The 18,051-nt window shown below is 34.7% G+C and overlaps 2 protein-coding genes and 1 pseudogene across 4 annotated transcripts; 1 reads left to right on the top strand and 2 right to left on the bottom strand.

Moving 5' to 3' along the window:
- Positions 1-1,808: 1,808 nt before the first annotated feature.
- Positions 1,809-2,582, bottom strand: LOC131674667 (uncharacterized; annotated as a pseudogene).
- Positions 2,583-6,777: 4,195 nt separating this feature from the next.
- Positions 6,778-7,897, top strand: LOC131674665 (NADH dehydrogenase [ubiquinone] 1 alpha subcomplex subunit 7-like). Its single transcript, XM_058953479.1, has 3 exons — positions 6,778-6,996; positions 7,183-7,364; positions 7,642-7,897. Exons 1-3 carry the CDS (start codon positions 6,928-6,930, stop codon positions 7,697-7,699), a joined length of 309 nt encoding a protein of 102 aa, XP_058809462.1. The 5' UTR covers positions 6,778-6,927; the 3' UTR covers positions 7,700-7,897.
- Positions 7,826-16,706, bottom strand: LOC131674663 (phosphatidylinositol 4-kinase alpha). Of its 3 annotated transcripts, none has more exons than XM_058953477.1 (17): positions 16,572-16,706; positions 15,856-16,246; positions 15,272-15,786; positions 14,888-15,206; positions 14,535-14,597; positions 14,025-14,276; positions 13,759-13,948; positions 13,469-13,685; positions 13,121-13,357; positions 12,697-13,052; positions 12,039-12,567; positions 10,229-11,962; positions 9,929-10,156; positions 9,236-9,856; positions 8,753-9,159; positions 8,047-8,682; positions 7,826-7,962 (listed from the first exon to the last, which is right to left on the bottom strand). In XM_058953477.1, exons 1-16 carry the CDS (start codon positions 16,659-16,661, stop codon positions 8,457-8,459), a joined length of 6,375 nt encoding a protein of 2,124 aa, XP_058809460.1. In that variant the 5' UTR covers positions 16,662-16,706; the 3' UTR covers positions 7,826-7,962; positions 8,047-8,456. The 3 variants fall into 3 exon arrangements, with proteins under 3 accessions (XP_058809460.1, XP_058809459.1, XP_058809461.1); XM_058953476.1 differs by having other exon boundaries at positions 7,867-7,981; XM_058953478.1 differs by lacking the exons at positions 7,826-7,962; positions 14,535-14,597 and having other exon boundaries at positions 8,086-8,682.
- Positions 16,707-18,051: the final 1,345 nt, after the last annotated feature.

Raw genomic sequence — 18,051 nt, forward strand, 5'->3', positions numbered from 1 at the left:
GAATTATCCACTGTGTCTGGATCAAAAGCTTATACGATGTACGAAAGCGGTACTTACGTTACTACTATTTAAATTTTCAACAGATTACCGAAAGATTAAGAGTTTTATGAGCTAACAAAAAAATTGTCAAACGGAAACTAAAAATAAAGGGCAGGAAAGATCATTCAACAGTTTTTTATTAAAGTGTAAATGTATTAGAATTACTAAATTTTTGTTATAAATTACTAAGTTTGTTATTATTGATTTTTTTTAGTTGTAGTTTTTAAGTTATCTTACAATTCCCACATACAAAAGGAAATTCTTCTTGTGTAAGCTCATATTCGACTGTACATTCGACTACACATTGGTAAACTTTAAATTTGTATTTTTATGATTTGCGCTTTTTCACTAAAAATTTTTTTGCATACAATACAGAGTCGGCAAAACAAGTTTTACAAACTGCGCAGATTTGTATTAATCAGTCAAAGACTGAAAAAATAAAGAAATCGACAAAAAGTAAAATTTTTACTGAACATAACATTTTTGAACTTGTAATAGGTTGCAAAAGAGACTATAAGATGGCCAATCCGTTACGAAATTTTATCAGAAATAAAACTACATGAAAATCATTGTAAAGTATGGAAATGTAGCGCGCAGTGAGTTAGAAGGGATCATAGAGTGAAAAGAAATACCGTAAAAGTTTTATTTTCAACTTGTGTCGTCTCTCATGCACGTTATAAACTGATAACTGGCAAGAAACCTGTTTTCCATTCCGTAAATAAAATTTAGTCTATTTTTCAAAAGAGGTTCCGACGAATTCACAGAGAAATCCGACTCTACCCTTGATTAGCGTATGGTAGAATTCATTGTGGTGTTGAAATCAAGTTCTAATCGAGCACATAAATAAATCCTACTAATCCAATAATTTTGGACAATTTTCCGTAAAATAAATTTCTTCGGAGAAAAATTTCCGAAACCGGATAAATCAATTAATAAGTTTATAAGGTGTAATGTCCTCGTGACGTCGTAGCAAACGATAAAGTCTAAAAGATAGTAAGTTAGAGAGAAGGTAAGGCCAAGGTCGCGTTTGGTGGCCAGAACTTCTAGAGGAAAACTGTATAATTCTGCAGTTTTCAACTACTCGCCTCAGTATGCCGGCAAGCGCACTTGCACTCGATCACTTGAATGAGGTAGTCATGACGTATGTACGATAAAAAAAACAAGACAAAAAAAGTTCACTTGCCAATTTTTAATATACTTTATAGTAAAGAGATAACATTTTCAAATATACCAATTCACATACATAATTCAAGTGATACATACGGACTGGAAGCGTATTTTTGCTAGAAGCCATAAATATAAGGTAAGGAATGTACGAAGAGAGCATAATAATACGTCGATCTCGTTAAAAGATAAAGTGCAATATATAACACATATAGTAGTGGTGTTATAGTAGTAGTACGTCGCGTTAATGTGAGAAATCCTATTCTAAGTAAAAATTATATTGCTGGATCTAAACTGATAAGAGAGAAAGAAAATAGAGAATACATAAGATAATAAGTTCTTTCAATTAGATAATGAAGTTTCTTCGTTCGAAAGTGTTATATGGACATAAACGTGTTCGATTTTTTATCAGCAGCATTAAAACAAATGGCAATTACTAAATTCACTATTATTTATCTGAATCGCTTGATAAAAAATACATTCAAACAGGCTGCTGAAGCTGTAGAATTATTGCTTAATATTGTAGGTCATTGTTGTACCTGAAACCTAATTACTAAAATTACTTCAATAAATCAAACGGTGAAGTTGAAATAATAAAATTAATTTTAAAATAAAATTGGTAAACGTACTGATATTAGTAAAGATTGATCTAATGAACAAAGTTTGAAAACTGTGAATTCAACTTTTGCATGCATCGAATAATTTGAAAATTGATTCAACTGATACTTAATCAAAATGCATGCATTTGTTGATTCGACAATATCATCAAAACAATACATTCGAAATATTTGTTTTACCTTCTCTACGATTATCTGGTTTTCAGAATTCATCGAACATTGATTTACAATGTCTCCTATCCTACTCTGTTTCAGAATATAATAATACAGAATAAAATATTTGTAATACTACACAATAAGTCTAACATGAAATAAAAATTTGTTGAATAATATGTTCGGAAGTATATACATACCTCGGATGTAATTATAGCAACACATTGTGTCAACGCAATCAACAATGACCCGTAAACTATGCCATAAGATAACCCATCTATAAATAATAGAGTCGGTAGAGCAGCTCTTCTTAAAGAGATTGGTTTGGTGACGTAATAGACCGAACAAATAACAGCTCCGAAGGTATTTAAAAGACAGCATTATCGGCAGAGAATAAAATTTTGATACTGCCTGCGAAATATTATATAGTGCATTGTATAATCGTCGAATTTGCAACGATTGCTCTACTGTCACAAGCTCATGTTTTGATTTCAGTTGACGAAGATAATCATGTATGTACGTGATTGATTCTCTTGTTATTTCAATTAATTCGTCATTGATAACTTTGAACAGTCTTGCTAAAAATTTTAATTCAGTATTGTATTGCATTATCAAAGCAGTGGTAACGAGGCTGGTTATACAGACGAGCAAAGAATAAAAAAAAATTCACTTTTCAAGTAAAGAGTATTAATTTTTATGCACCATAAAAATTAGATTTTCTTTATATAGTTTGCTATTAAGAACTACTATTGAATACTAAGTAGCAATGGCCAGTGATAAATAGTCCATAGCTACGCTATAATATTGGTCAAATACCACCGTTTTCTGATGATAAAACTCATACGTAACTTCTATACCAAAGCAAGTTGACACTACGACGATAAACAATAAACAAGCATTATGTGTAACGCCTACTTTCAAAACTGCGAATAAATGTTGATCGATTCAGGGTTTTCCCTTATATCTTTTTTACAGTCATACATGCTATTCTAAAGAATTTGTAATAATATAGACTAATCGACGAACAAACATTATTTTTTAAACTGATTTGATTTTAGAAAATGTTGCAAATCATGGCTGATTTTAAATCGTTGTTTTTTGGTGAAATACAAAACAATGATTACGACTTGACTGAAGTAAGTAACCATATCAAACGACATAATCAACATAAGTGTAACACAGCGTAGAAGCTGCTGTCTATGTTTATTTCGCTCGAATAATAACTTGATGTAATAGTTTTTCATGGTTTTTATTTATCCTACATTGTTTTACCGCAATTTAATGAATTGTTCATCGGGACAAAGTTGTATTCTTACATTCGCGATTAGCTCACTGAAACTGCAAAATTACAACTAGATAAGTCGACGTAGCACCTAAAATCTGTAAATAAATTTCATAATCAATAAAATAGTAATACTTTCCGAATTGTGTAATGCTACATACCGACACAAGTAAAGATTGATCCAAAGAAAAAAGTTTATAGACAGTAAACTCAACCTTGGCATGTACTAGATAATGGGAAAACTGGTTCAACTGTTGAATCAAATGAGTCTATCATTTCCGTCGATCATTCAGATAACATATTAGTATAATCTTACCTCTTCTATTAACCTTATATTAGCTTGATTCATCAGATACTTGTTGATAATTTCCCCAGTTTTTTTGCTCTATAAATTCAACAGTAATTATTAAAATGTGAAACGATTTCATTTAAATAAGGTGTTACATAAGCAATGTTCGGCCCTTGCCTCGGTAACAGTAGCTGTAACACAGTTTGTCAAGATAACGAGAAGGACCACATACACTAACCCAAAGCACAGGCCGTTTATAATATCGAGTATGGGTATCATTTTTCCAAGAACAATCGGTTTGGCCAAAAAGTAAGCTGAGTAAGTGCAAGTGACTATAATTTGTAAAATGCAAAGTAACATTGGTCCGGAATAAAAATCCGATATACATCTAGAAACGTCGTATAGCGCTTCGTACAACTGTCGTATTTCCGATAATTTGGTCGATTTGATGCTTCGAAGAATAAGCTTTTGCGAAGGTAGCGCAGTGGCAATATTCGTTGAAAAATCTAACAACTCGCTATTGATGATGCTAAAGGGTCGCTCGAGAAACTGTAGAATAGCGCAGTACTGCAATATTACTGCAGTGACAATGAAATTGTCTATACAAGAAGGTATGGTCACAAGAAAGATAAACGTTTCGTTAGCCATATACAAGGCAGCTGTTGAGAGGCTCCACAATGATATAATTATGAGAAACATAATAGTTATATTTTTAAAGACGAGCTCTTCGTTATACATTTTTCCGTTTATGATTAAATTTGATTTCCTGATTCCGTTCATTTTCTCAGAGATACTAATTATATCTCTCTGCGAGAATCCAAATTTAATCAAAACGAGTACGGTAGCTGACAACGCAATGCAAGCGCTTGATTCGTCAAATATTTTTTCGAAAAAGTTTCTACTTCGTTTATTATTATTGTAAAAATGAGATAAAATAGAAACATAATTGGATGGCACCAAAAGTATACAGAGAGATATGTTATAGACGATGCCCAATTTGGAAGCGGTAAAAATACTGTGACGAGAATCACTTTTGCTTTTGCAAGAAGCGTTTACACTGGTTGTCGCTACACCAAATATTTTGAAAAAGTAAAATAAACACTTCCCAAACATCATTTCGTCGTATATATTCCCAGCTATAAACATTCTAAATTGATCTACTGTTGCAACTATTACACTGTATGTACAGAGAGCCAAACAATGGTGCCTTCAGAAAGTCGGGATATAAATTCATTTAGCGATATACATAGTTACACGGTATATTGATTTGATCAATGGAAATTAGTTCAATAATTAGCATGCGCTACAAATAGAATTCATCACATTTTTCAATGCAAATAACTCATCGTAATAACATTTGAATGCATTATTAAAATTAAATACACAATAAGATAAATGGTTGTAGTACATATTTTATAGTTTCAACATTATATTAATTATCATTTCCAATCTATATTTGTGTACTTAAGAATGATCTTTTTCTACAACACATTAATATTTTATAACGAAACCGTTGATCGGGAATTTTTTAGAGCTTTGTTGAAATGTCATTGAAATTACACTAATTATTTATAATAAATGCTCATGATGACTGATCATAAAATGATTCGTTTATTATTTATATTCCAACATCATATCAAGGTAGATCTAGTATAGCACCTACAATATAAACAAAGAGCAATTGCTATTTACAATTCGACACCAAATGAAATATTTTGTACTTATAGTGGAAATTGATTTACTGATCGAGAAAAGTGTAAAAACAGTATACTCAACAATTGACACGTAATAAATGATTGGCAAACTGATGTAGCTCAAACAATAAATTACTATAAGATCTCATTTGAAGCACGGGGTACGTGTATAAATGCAATGCTCAACAGTTAATTTGACGTGAATTATTTGGTGCTCATAATCCATTAAGCATCGATTAACTATTTCATGAATTTTCTTACTCTATTGATGAAAATGGATGATATATATAAACACATACGAATAACCAGAAAATAATATTAAATGAAAACTAGCCAAGTAAAATGTGATCTTATGTCAACAATTGTAGATGAAATTGATTAAGTTACAATTATCAAAAGTAGTATATATCACTTGATAGAAAAATCCATTTATAAAAGCTAATATTAGTCACGTCTGTTAGTAATAGTGAGCAAGATAATACATTAACTAAATATAATTACAGATACTGTGCAATATGTAGATAACATTATTGATCGGAATAAAAGTTTGACAAACAGACGCCGTATGTATTATTTTGTCGATGGCTATTTGTAATATAAGTACGTTTATTATATCCGACCAAATTCATTTATATATTTGAATGAATTCCTCGACATAATTATCAATTTATTGTTTAATCTAGCGATAAAGCTATTTTAAAATAATATAGAACATGGCTCTATCGAAACATACTGATGTTACAATAACGTTCACTCTATCAATTGAGACGTTACAGAAAATATTGATGTCTAAGAATGATAAGATTTTTTTTTGTGTATCAACGGTAACTTGATCAACTTGAAATACGCATTTATCTAAAAGTAACGTTAATTTTCTTATTCATATATTTTATTTACCAGCTTAAAAATTTCGTATTAGAAATAACTGAATTTGATTAAAGTATGTGCTTTATTAAAAAAAGATAAAATATTCGTCAAACTGTCAAATCTAGTTTCTAATGTAGTTTTTCCTTACACGTGAAAAACGCAGATAAGTAAATTTTAGAGTAAAATATGTAATTTAAGCTTTGAAATACTTAAGTCGCCAACGTTCATGAAGTTGAATATTTAAAAATAGTAAAGCAAATACTTTGCTTATTCTTTAACGTTTAATCATTTTTCGAACACTGTGCATAATTCTTACTCCACTATACTTTAAGAAAAAAGCACAAACAATAATGATAATATATAATAAAAATATTTTACGTAATACTACATACTGACCTTAAGTCGAGATCAATACTCAATCACTTGATGGAAATAATAAATTATAGTTGACTTCATAAATCAATAACCAGTTTTATTTAATCAAATTTACATATTTATGTATCTAGACACGTTACTTTCGGAAAATCTTTATTGAAATACATAAAATTTATGTTATTAAAGGTTCCGACAAGTATTAGTAATTGATATTATGACACATTTATAATACAACTCGACAGTTTCTTAAGCTTCCCGCTCTTAAAACAGTCGACTACAATCCCTAGAATTATAACCCTAAAAACTGAAAGCAGTTAGCAGACGATATATATTGAGCCCGCATAACCAATATTTATAGTTAAGAACTGGAACACCATAGCAACTGTTTTTACATTGATCAGTTTTTAATTTTTTAAGGCTAATAAATTTTTAGTGTTATATTACAAAATGTCACGCACATTGCCAAACCGAGATGTTGGTCCCCTCATTAATTTACTTCGTGGAATTCTCAGAGGTGTAAGTGAATTCTAGAATTATTCTATCATGAATTTTCATGAATAAATAGTTTCTACAATATATATTGTTTTGAAAATCAATGTTTTCATAAAGAAATGAATACATTTTCAAAATTTATGCGATGATAAGGATTGTAATAATTTATAGATCTCAAAAATCATTCAATATTAATGGTATGAATTTCAGAGACCCTTAAAAGCCAATCCTCTCAGATTTACTGACAAACTAGCTGCTCGTACTCAACCACAACCAAATCTACCTGGTGGACCTTATGCTAAACTTACAGACATTTATTACTACACAAGAGATGGTCGACGAGAAGTCCAGCCACCAGAAGTAGTTGATATAACTAAACAATTACAGTCTAAGTAAGTACTTAAGTTCACTTAAGTAGATTTAAGCAATAATTTTGAAAAATCTATCATCTATCTATCGAGATCTATCTCACATGATATTAAATTAATTGTACAGTATATTGTGGATACATAGAAAATTAAGATTCCATTTTTGTTGCGTCATAATGTAAACAATTTTTGGTTTATTTGTATTTGTATATTCTGATTGTTCAAAAATCTTTGAGTTTTAAATAAGATTTATAATATATTTGAGTATATGTCCATAAGTCTTGAATATTTTTTGTTACAGAAAAGAACCTTCAGAAAATAAACTTATTACTCCTGGAAAATTTTACAACCCAGAATAAGGCAGATTGTAATTAAAATAAAATGATTATTAAAGTGTTGATAATTTAGGTAAATTTTTATTTAGTCAGTGTAAATACTTAGTGTGGTACAATGTTATGTAAGAAAAGTTGATCAATTTTCTTTTCTTGGAATAAAAACTATTAGATTTCATTGCTGATAGCTACTGGAAAAATCAATAAAGGTAGATGTGAATAGTTATGAATATCTTACTTTCAAATACTTAAAGATTTTTTTCACCTAGGAGAAAACATAATTTTGCCAACTGAAATTTAAAAAATAAACTAATTTAAGGATAGGATACATTTTCAACAAATACAAAGGAAAAATAATAAATTGTTAATCATACCTGTGTATTTAACAATCAACCATATATATTTTCAGAGAAAAATCCAAACAGTTTTTTACCCAAAATCACAGTAGTATATACATTACTTATGCGTAACAATTAGGAATGACGAATAAAAATAAAATTGATCTCAACAACTTCAATATATTATTAATCTAGTGCTATTCACAAATCACTGTTACATGCAGGAATGTTGCATCTTATTAAGTACATTGTTCACTAAGCATAAAATAATATAGAGTCAAAAGAATTAATTGAAAGAGAAACATACAATATTTTGCATAATACTGTCACAAAAAAAATGTAAAATTGTGGACTTTCAACGTTGTCTATGTTTCAAATTTACCATCAAATTAATGTTATCGTATATATGTTACAAATAAGATTTTGAAGAAGCTTTCATGTTTCAATTAATACGGAATTTGATTCTGATAGTATTGTATCATATCATAAGTCTTAGTACGGAAATTCAAATAACTGTTTCTGATAACATTAACCATGAAAGTGGCCGCTTCGCGATCAGTAGCCATTGGCGCGAAACGGCTTCTTAATAATTTGATAGTTTGGCCCCGGAAACAAGGTAGGCCAGTATCAAGCATGAGGGAAACCAACGATATAATAGCTTCTTGATAGGGCCTGAAATGAAAAGACAAATGACGTATGGTCTGTTGACTAAGTCAAAAGTAAATTGTAAGAGAAAATATACCTTATTGCTAGAAACGCTTGGACACAAAGTTCCATAAACCATTTAAATGGAGCAGCCTCCATTTTTCCACCCATAACCAGAACCATTTCATCCGTAAGTTTAATATCAGGTTCAAAACCTAAATTTCCACCTGGAGAGCTTTCGAACATGAATCCAAAATCGATATGAATAATGTGACCTTGTTTGTCAATCATTATATTGCCGTTGTGTCTGTCTTTGATTTGAAGCAGATAAGTAATGACACTGTAAGCTGCCATGGATTTAACGAAATTACGTCGAACGTTTTGGAAGGCTTTGGATGACTCATCCCCGTGTACCGAAACAAAGTACTCGTGCATCCCGTAGTCAGTTTGTCGACCAAGTTGATCACGTGACTTTGCATCAGGCACGCACTCGATAACGCCACACTGAAAAATATATATAAATCAGTTTTCTCTTCACGTCAGCTTAATGACCGAAGCAGTGAATAGAATAAGCACTTACTCCAGGTGCGGTAGCGACAACTCGGTATGGGAACAGGAATAGATTAAGCCCAACTTGTTCAAAAACATGCTTAAAAATGCTGATAACTTGTAAAGCTAACATATCTTGTCTCACATCGTCTCCGACTTTGAAGATAGCAGCTTGCCATGTCTCTTCGCCGGAACTCTTGACCTCTACCCTACCATTAGCAGACACCGCCATTGCAATGTTCTCCAACTCTTTGATACCGTAACGTTGCACTTTGAATCTCGCCAAGAACGGAGCTTTCGCGGCACTCTGCATAGGCGTGCCACTATCCTTATCAATATCAATGACCATCGCTTCAGGATTCGAAGGCAGATAGCAGCCAGGCTGTACTTCAATTTTCCTCAAAGCATCAAGGCAAGCCTGCTTTCGCTCAGGGCCTTTCGGATAAGGCCTGATTTCGCCAGATATGTTGGTTATTTTCTCAAAGAAGTCAAATTCTCGTTCATAGAACTGCTTGGCTGGTCCCGACAAAGCACCCAGAATATTCTTAACGAGCGCGTCCAGCGTATCGAAAAGAACGGGATCTTTTACTTGTTTGTCTTCGTCCATGTACATATTTGTATGCATGTTCCATATGAGTTGATGAGCCACAATCTGTAGATTATCGCAATATTTATCCATTAACCATACGTCGTATTTCTACTTATATATTTTCAAGCAACGTACCTGTGAGCGTTTGGCGATGGCTTTGATAAACTCGGTTACGTAACCCATAGAATCATGCCTCACGGCTTGCACAAGTTGTGGAATGTAAAACAGTACCGCATCAGCTGGGTAGCTTTCCAATACGTTGACTGCGAATTGAGCGGAAATCGGATGATGCGGGAACTGCCTCGAGAAGTATGCCAATGCTTCGATTGGCAAGCATCTTGCCCACGTCAACATGTATACCAGCTATAATTCAAACAACGATAAAGCATACACACTTATATGAGGGTTTTGATTTGAAACATGACAAATATTTACCTTGGGAGTGTCGTTCAGAAGAGTCTCCGTGGTGACAAGATACTGCAGAGCTTCGGAAACGTGCATCACTTGCACAGGCTGTAGCTGCACGAGCCTACAAACTTCTTTGATGATCGAGTCCGCGTTCTTCAAACGCACCGGTAAGAAGATCGCAAGCACAGGGCTAATTTCCCAAGCCAAGCGAGTGTAATCGCGCCAACGGTCGGTCATCGACTTCGATCGCCACTCGGCGATGCTTTGTTCGCCTGGTATCGCAAGCTCTTGTCTACTACCTGGATTTGCCCAAACCAGCAACATCTCAATCTCGACAGCTAGTAGCTCGAGAATGAGGTTTCTTTTCCTTATATAGTCCTTGACATAGAGATTAGCCGCAACGAGACGTTTACTACGATTGCTGCGTTTACTTAAGGTATTACTGCTCGCGGAAAGAGGTACCGTGCTTATCCAGCTGGAAGCGGGTGATCGAGCAACATCAGCCGCAGCAGCAGCCATACTAGCTCCAGCTGCAGCCCCAATGGTCGTGCTGAGAAGCGAGTCAACTGGCGGTGGATGTCTGATAAGATCGAGCTCTGCCTCGGCGTTCGACATCATCAAGTACTTTTTTTCGCTGTGCATCACTTGCCAGAAACGAATCAACGTAGCGATATCGTCACGCAGTTGGTCGAGTTCTTGAGTCGGCGTTTGTCGTTCACGACAGAAGTAATCGAGGCAATTGCAGTAAACACGCTCGCGAAGCACGTTTTTGCTGAGCGAGCGCGGCAAAATGTCGCCTTGAAGCAAGAGCAGTCCGCAGGATAGTAGCTTGAAGCGTACGCCGACAGCGGCGACGTGGCGATTCAAGTGTAGCTCGTCCTTGAACGAGCCCACGGTCATAGGCAGCGAGCGATGTAGCAAGAGAGCTATCATCTCGACGGTCTCCTGGCAGCAATACTTTGCCGTCTCGGCGAGATCTACGATGAAGCTTACCCAAATCTCATGTGGTTTGACTAACGGAGGATTCGGCCCGAGTTTGCAGCCCTCATACACGGCCAAAGGATTGACCTGTTCCTCCTCGACTGAAAACACGCCCATACGTTTGTCTACGGTGTACTGCCATGCGGCGAGCATCTCCTGTAGGAAACGCAGCTTGAGGTCCGGCCGAGCGGTTAACATCCACTGCCAGCACTCGACGGCGGTGTTCATGGTCGTGCGAGTAAACAATTCTATCTGCGAGCACGCTACCGTGTGTAGCAGCCTCCTGTGTATTCCGGGAATCGAAATAAGCAGAGCAGTCGCTCGCCACAGAGCACTGTGATGCTCGTTTTCATCGCCCTTTCGACAGGCACGCCACAGCTCGTCAATAAGCCGGTTGACGACCGTGTTGGTGATCTCCTCGTCGCTGGGCTGATCGGGAGTATCGCCGCGGACTAGATTTAAGATGCCGGCGACTTCGCCGGCGTACCACGAGCGTGTCGTCATCAGCAGCAACAACCACGAGCTTGCGCCCTTCATGCGCGGGCGCTTGTCAAGGGAGTTGCTCGTGCCTTGTGGTCCCATTGCTGGTCCATGGCTCGACAAGTCTACGAGTTCGAGAACCGAGTCCATAGCTAAAGCTAAACCTGAGTGGTGACACAAGCCGGATGATTGAAATTGTTTGATGTACTCTTGGAGATGAGATCGTGTCGCTTGCGGTGCCCATTTCATGGCCTCTTGAACGATGCCTTTGCATCTAGCGGTAAAGTCTTTGACAATGCTCTGGAAATTATGTGTGGTTTGAAGTTTTATTTGCGAGATAAATCAATGATTAAAAGCCATAAAATTAAGAGCGTACCTCTCGGTCTTCAATTCTTTCCATCAATTGAATGCTGTAAGTGGTCTCGGGAACCTTGAGCTGTGGCGTTTCCTCGTTGGGATCGAGCTGTAATGAAAACGAGAGTACCTGCAATATATCCAGCATGCACCAAAGTACTCGGCAATTCCACAGCAGGTGAGGGAAAGCATCAACCAATGCCGACAAATACTTGTCAGCAACGCGTCTAATCTGCTTGTGGACGTTATTGAAGTATACGAGCAGGAACTGAGCGTGTTTTTCGAGCTCGCGTTCGCGTTGCTCATTCTTCGGTTTGCGCTGCATCACGTCCTTGAACTTGGTAAACACGGCGTCGCCAACACTGCAGATGCACTGCCACATACCATTCTTATCTTTTTGTAACTCGGTGTCACTAAGATACTCCATTATCGGCTGAAGACTTGGTTCTGGACTGTTAGCTACTCTCAATGTTTCCAGATAGTACACTGACAACAGGTAAGTACACTGAGCGAATTGCATTTTTTGAACGAATGCAGTTATTTCACTTGACCTGGAATGACCATTCATTTTTCTTTTAATTTCTCATGGCGAATTTCTCCAAAGAGACTAACAACAAGAATAGTTAAAAAATATAAGCCCTTGTGCTTTCAGACTTCTCGAGACGTTTATCGTCACAAACCTGCTGTTCATCTTAAGAATTTGACTCCTAAGCTCTTGTAATTCGTTCATCGACACAGTATCGTTACGCACAGCGGCAGTATATTGCAACTCACGCATCTCGATTCTTGTATTCGTGTCCGCGGAAACGAGATAAGGTGACTTGACGGCAATCTCTTTGACACCTTCATGCCAATCGGCAGGCCAAAGACGTGGCAGCGAGTCTGAGGCAAAGCCCAGTATAACGCAGTAAAGCCAGAAGTCCTTAAAGAGCTTGAAAACCCGCTGCCGCGGGTTGCGAATCGGTGGTAACCGTCGCAACAGAATCGCGATTACGGGTATCAGGACTCCTAGATTACCGGCGTTACTGCGTCCCCTCTGAAAATACACATATGAGCTTTCGTTAATAATTTGACCACGCGGAAAAATCTTCAAAGATAACGTACCGGAGCCACATTGCTAACCGTGCCAGCTTTGTCGGAAGTACGTTTGTCTTCGAGACCAAGCTGAACGAAAAGTTCAAGTAGCTTCAGCAGTAGATTGTTTATTTCCTTTTCGCCTTCGAGATTTGCTGCTATGTTGGCTAAGGCATTGGTTACCGCACCGCATACATGGCGGTACTGCTTGCGGTCGTCGTTCGATGACAAAGAGTGCGAGAACATTCGCATTATTTCCTCGTGTATCTGCAATGTTGAATTCTGATCAACGGTCGTTTCACGGCAGTTCATCTTTGGTCATGTTGTTGGCCAAATAGCAGTCAACATCTTTTTCTCTTAATGAGTTATTTAAGATACCTTTTCGTCGCATTTTGCTATAACCATGCAACCCAGTTGGTCGACAATCAAAGTATCCACGTCAGGCCTGCTGGGAGTGTGGCAGAAACGCTGTTGGAAAAATTGTAATATCGGTCGTGTAGACTTCGGTTTATTCTTTAGAGCCACAGCTACATGGCCCATCATTATCACTATGTTCGTCGAAACTAAATCGCTTATCAAACCCTCGTCGTTTTCGCTATAAAATACAAATAAATTAAAAAATATTGTAACGTGATAAATAGATAAAAACAGTTCAGAAAAAAACATACCTATTATTTTTCTCAGCAGTAAAAAGTCTATTTGATACACTTGCGACAAGCGCGGGTACACAATCAGAATCTACAGAATAAGCAGCTTCGAGAGCAATGCAAAGGTTTCTGATAGCCGCATCTCTCAGAGTTTCAAAAGCTAGTTGAGTTGGATTTAGCTTCTCTTTTAAGAAAATACCGCCATTTTTATCTGAAACACCATACGTATTTATCACGATTATGATTGATGAATTTCAAATATTTATTTGTTTTTTCAATCTTATCACCAGGTATTTTGAAATGGTTTCTCGATGATTGCTCGTAGCATTGTTTGTGTAATTTCAAAAGGATCGGCGATGGTGTGACTAGAAAATCCCTCAGATTGTATATCGACGTACTGGCAATATTCGGAAATTTTTGAGCGAGTTTACCCAACCCATCAAGACATACCATCAACAATGGCATGTGTGCTAAAACTAATTTGTGACTGTAATTCGAATATATCTTTTCTGTCAATCGACTGCATAAACTGTCGGCACCTGTAAATTTGTAATAGAAACAATTAGAAAGAAAAAATAGATGACCATCACTACATCTAGTTTAATTTCACAATATCACACACACCCACACACATAAAAATTCAGATATTTGTGAAAACGGGATTAAAATTCTTTAGGCTCATTTGTAGTCATGTAAGTATATCCATAAGCATTAGTTAAAGGAATCTATAAAGTAATAAAAAGTTTAAAAACAAAATAATCAACACAAAACTAAAATGGAAAAATAAACAAGGATACCGGCACCAAGCAGCATGGAATGAAGATCTGCAAATAATGCAGATAGATCATATTCGCCTTTTACTGTAAAATAGTATATTACCATTTACTTGCATAATTCATCTTTTACTCTAATATTGTAAAAGATCACTTAATTCCTAAATAATGGAATATATCGAAGTTTAAATTTTTAATGACTTCAAAGGATTGAATTTAAAAACTACAGCAGTGTAAAAAACATAAATGTTTAATTAAAAATGAGCACTTTTTGAAGACAAAGTGTTTAATTGATCTAACATAATTTATTTATTTACATTTATATATTTGTAAACATAAATTATCATTGTTTGCAACAAAGTAAAAAATAAACCAACCTGTTTCATCACCAATAGCCCATACTAAAATATCGACACAAGCAGAATTAGCCATAACATTCATTTTAAATCTATTAACAGTTTTATAATCTGTATCCATATCTTCTCTTTCACTGGCATCATGCTGTTGTCTTGATTGAAGTTCAGTTTGTCCTGATAAAAAAAGCCCTTTCATAAACTCTTGAATATCTCTAGTGAAGGGAGCAGGTAAATCGTGTTGACCTTGCAGTAATTCTCGTAAAAGAGCTACCATAACTAAATTCATAGTTTCACTAAATGTTCGATAAGGAAAAATCTGTACAAGTCGTGATGAATAGACCTGTAATTATAAAAAGTATAAAAGCATTCTATTTTTCCAACAAAATAATAAACCTGATAATGTACCTGCTGTGCCTCATCATCAAGGAATGATAAAGTTTCTTTGGTAAGTAATTTTTTGGCTAGAGCAAGAATACTTTGTAAATGTATAACACTGAACTGTAAACCTATTTTCTTCTGTAGCTCATCATTGCATCGCATTTGAGGGAATTGATTAAAACTAGAGCCATATCGATTGAAAAAGTAAATCTTTGGGTCATATGGTACAGATAAATAAGATTTTAAAAATGGTTTTTTTATAGTAGAACTTTCAGTGCTAGATTGAAAACTTGTCTGACCAGAGCTAGTGCTCAATTGGGAATTTAGACTGTTACTCAAAGAACGAGGAATAATAGACCTAAAATTGGTGAAGTTATGCTGTTTCTTCTCTGAGAAAAGTGGATTTTCAGTTTTGTACTCTGGCATTGGTGGCTCTGGACGTGGAAAAATTCTACAAAGTAATGGAGGTCCACTACAAGCAAAACGTCCCATTGATCTTGCCAATCCAATTAAAATAGATACATAGCATTTGCATAGTGTTACTGTAAAATAAAATATTTGTTAATACTAAATTATTGAATTATTAGTTGTACATATTAGATTAATCTTACTCTTTGCTTGCATTCCCCTTCCATTATTTTGATCCATACATCCTCTCACAAGATTAGTTAGAACTGCGAGAATCTCAACTTGAGTAGCAATAATTTCTTCTCTGACTGGTTCACATCTTGCTGCTATATCACTCAAAAGAGTATTCAAACAAAAGCTAAAGCGTTCTGCTACTGGAACTCTGCCCAATAATACGCAAGGCAATTCATCCAACCATACAGCTTTAGGTAAACCTCGCAACAATCGAAGTAGATAAGGGATTATTCGTTCTCTGTGCTGTAGATTTGATTCCAATAAATAAATGCCAAGTGCAATGGTTGCATCTTGGCCTCTCTGGTCTAATCTGTAAACACCTCCAGAATCTTGGGGACATCTTTTGAAAAGCCAATTTACCTACAAAATACAGAAGTTATTCTATGCAGTTCATTTTTACAAAGTAATAATTTTATTTGAAAGCTACATACAAATTTTAGAAGAAATCAACTTAAGAAAATATCAGATAAGTATTAGCAGAATTAAAGATTGTAAAAAAAGTCATGACATTTAATTGATCATTTCCTTTTAAATGCAGCATTTAAAACGAATGACAAAACTAATCTTTTGACAGCTCAAGGTGAATTATAACCCAACAATCCGTAAATACATCATTTACTTACTTGATTAACAAAAGAAGCGAACTTTTACAAAATAAAAATATAGCAAAATAATCTTGAATTACCTTATCCCATGGTGTATTATTAATCGCGGCAAGTGATCTTGCCAAATGTTGGACAATCTTCGAAAAAATTAACTTTTCGTCTGCTGCCATTTTTACCCACTAGCTGGAGTTTAGAACTGCATATGTCAATGCATACGCTGGAACAGTGCTAAGGTGCTGAGACTTTATTGTGATGATCATGCGTACTTGGACGTTGCGCTTGCACGGTTACACTGATTATGTCCGTCATAAAACCAATGTTGATTTAAATAAGTTAAATTAACAATAAAAATATTATTTAGTAAAACATAAAATATAACCTAAAAATAAAGAAGAATTTGAAGTTGATGCCAAAAACATTTCATTTTTATAACTTAGCAATTCAAATATTTAACCTTTTTTTTAGTTTGAAAACTAATTTTAATGCAATGATCAATCAAATGCCTAAAAATATTGATGACGATCATTCAGTTTATGTATATACATATATACATACGTATTAAACGTAGAAACAATCAAGAGGAACGCGTTAATTTACCACATTCCGACTGTACAGCGCAATATAAACAAGAAAATTTTAGGTCAACTGGAGTTTGCAAATTATAAAAATACGAGTATAACTAATAGTCATTTCACATATGCAGGTAGTTTTAAGACATGTTGTATATAAATCAAATGTTGGTGATATTTGCTCTGATCAGTACACTTTATACACTGGAAGAGCTATTATTGTCATAATCGTAATTTAATATATTTCACTCAAGCAAAATATCGAAAATATCATCAAATTCCTTCACAGACGATAGATTATTTGTAGCCAACTGGTTTCACAATAACTAGGAAGTAATTTACAAGAAATGCTTATCGTTTTATCAGGAGTTTTCAATATTAATTTTGCATCTGAACAAGTGCAACCATTGATACAATTTTTCAAGGAAAAATTCTAATTGGCAATGAATAATGATCCGTTAAAATGTACAACTAAATTGGAGCTTACTAATTAACGCAGTATTTTCAAGATATTTAGATAAATTACAGTCTATAATTTATTTTACATATTTCAGTATCACAAACTAATTATTTCATTTTTAGAATTAAACCTATTTTTGATTTAAAATTATATCCAACAAATTCTAGATATAAAATAAAACCAAAAGTTTTTATCTAAATTTATCGGACAACATTCTTTCAATTACAAAATAACTGCAAAATATAATTTTTGTAGTAAAATGTGACTTGTACATGAGATTTTAGTGGTTCTCTATTCGTTCCACGTACCCGATCGTACATCGATATACATGCATCCGAACACACGGAATACATCGAAAACAAACTTTTTAATACATGGATATTTTGACCCATAGAATACGAATTAGGACCAATAGATTAATGCTATCATTTTTCTTTTCCTATTCTTCATCAACGTACATTTATATACCGTCACACCATAATTTTACTAGTTTTAAAATTAAAATGTTATATTCGTGCAGAAATATTTACA

Source organism: Phymastichus coffea, unplaced genomic scaffold, assembly GCF_024137745.1.
Source record: "Phymastichus coffea isolate CEN01 unplaced genomic scaffold, Cenicafe_Pcof_1.1 PCOF00274, whole genome shotgun sequence".
In the NCBI taxonomy this organism is placed as follows: Eukaryota; Metazoa; Arthropoda; class Insecta; order Hymenoptera; family Eulophidae; genus Phymastichus; species Phymastichus coffea.

What these genes read in the sequence shown, in the direction of transcription:
- LOC131674665 (XM_058953479.1), top strand. Translation starts at nt 6,928, where the DNA reads ATGTCACGCACATTGCCAAACCGAGATGTTGGTCCCCTCATTAATTTA. An exon ending in TTCGTGGAATTCTCAGAGGT is followed by an intron (nt 6,997 to 7,182) that starts GTAAGTGAATTC and finishes TATGAATTTCAG; the next exon opens with AGACCCTTAAAAGCCAATCC. An exon ending in ACTAAACAATTACAGTCTAA is followed by an intron (nt 7,365 to 7,641) that starts GTAAGTACTTAA and finishes TTTTTGTTACAG; the next exon opens with AAAAGAACCTTCAGAAAATA.
- LOC131674663 (XM_058953477.1), bottom strand. Translation starts at nt 16,661, where the DNA reads ATGGCAGCAGACGAAAAGTTAATTTTTTCGAAGATTGTCCAACATTTG. An exon ending in AAAGAATTGAAGACCGAGAG is followed by an intron (nt 11,963 to 12,038) that starts GTACGCTCTTAA and finishes CATAATTTCCAG; the next exon opens with AGCATTGTCAAAGACTTTAC. An exon ending in CAAGCGTTTCTAGCAATAAG is followed by an intron (nt 8,683 to 8,752) that starts GTATATTTTCTC and finishes TTTTCATTTCAG; the next exon opens with GCCCTATCAAGAAGCTATTA.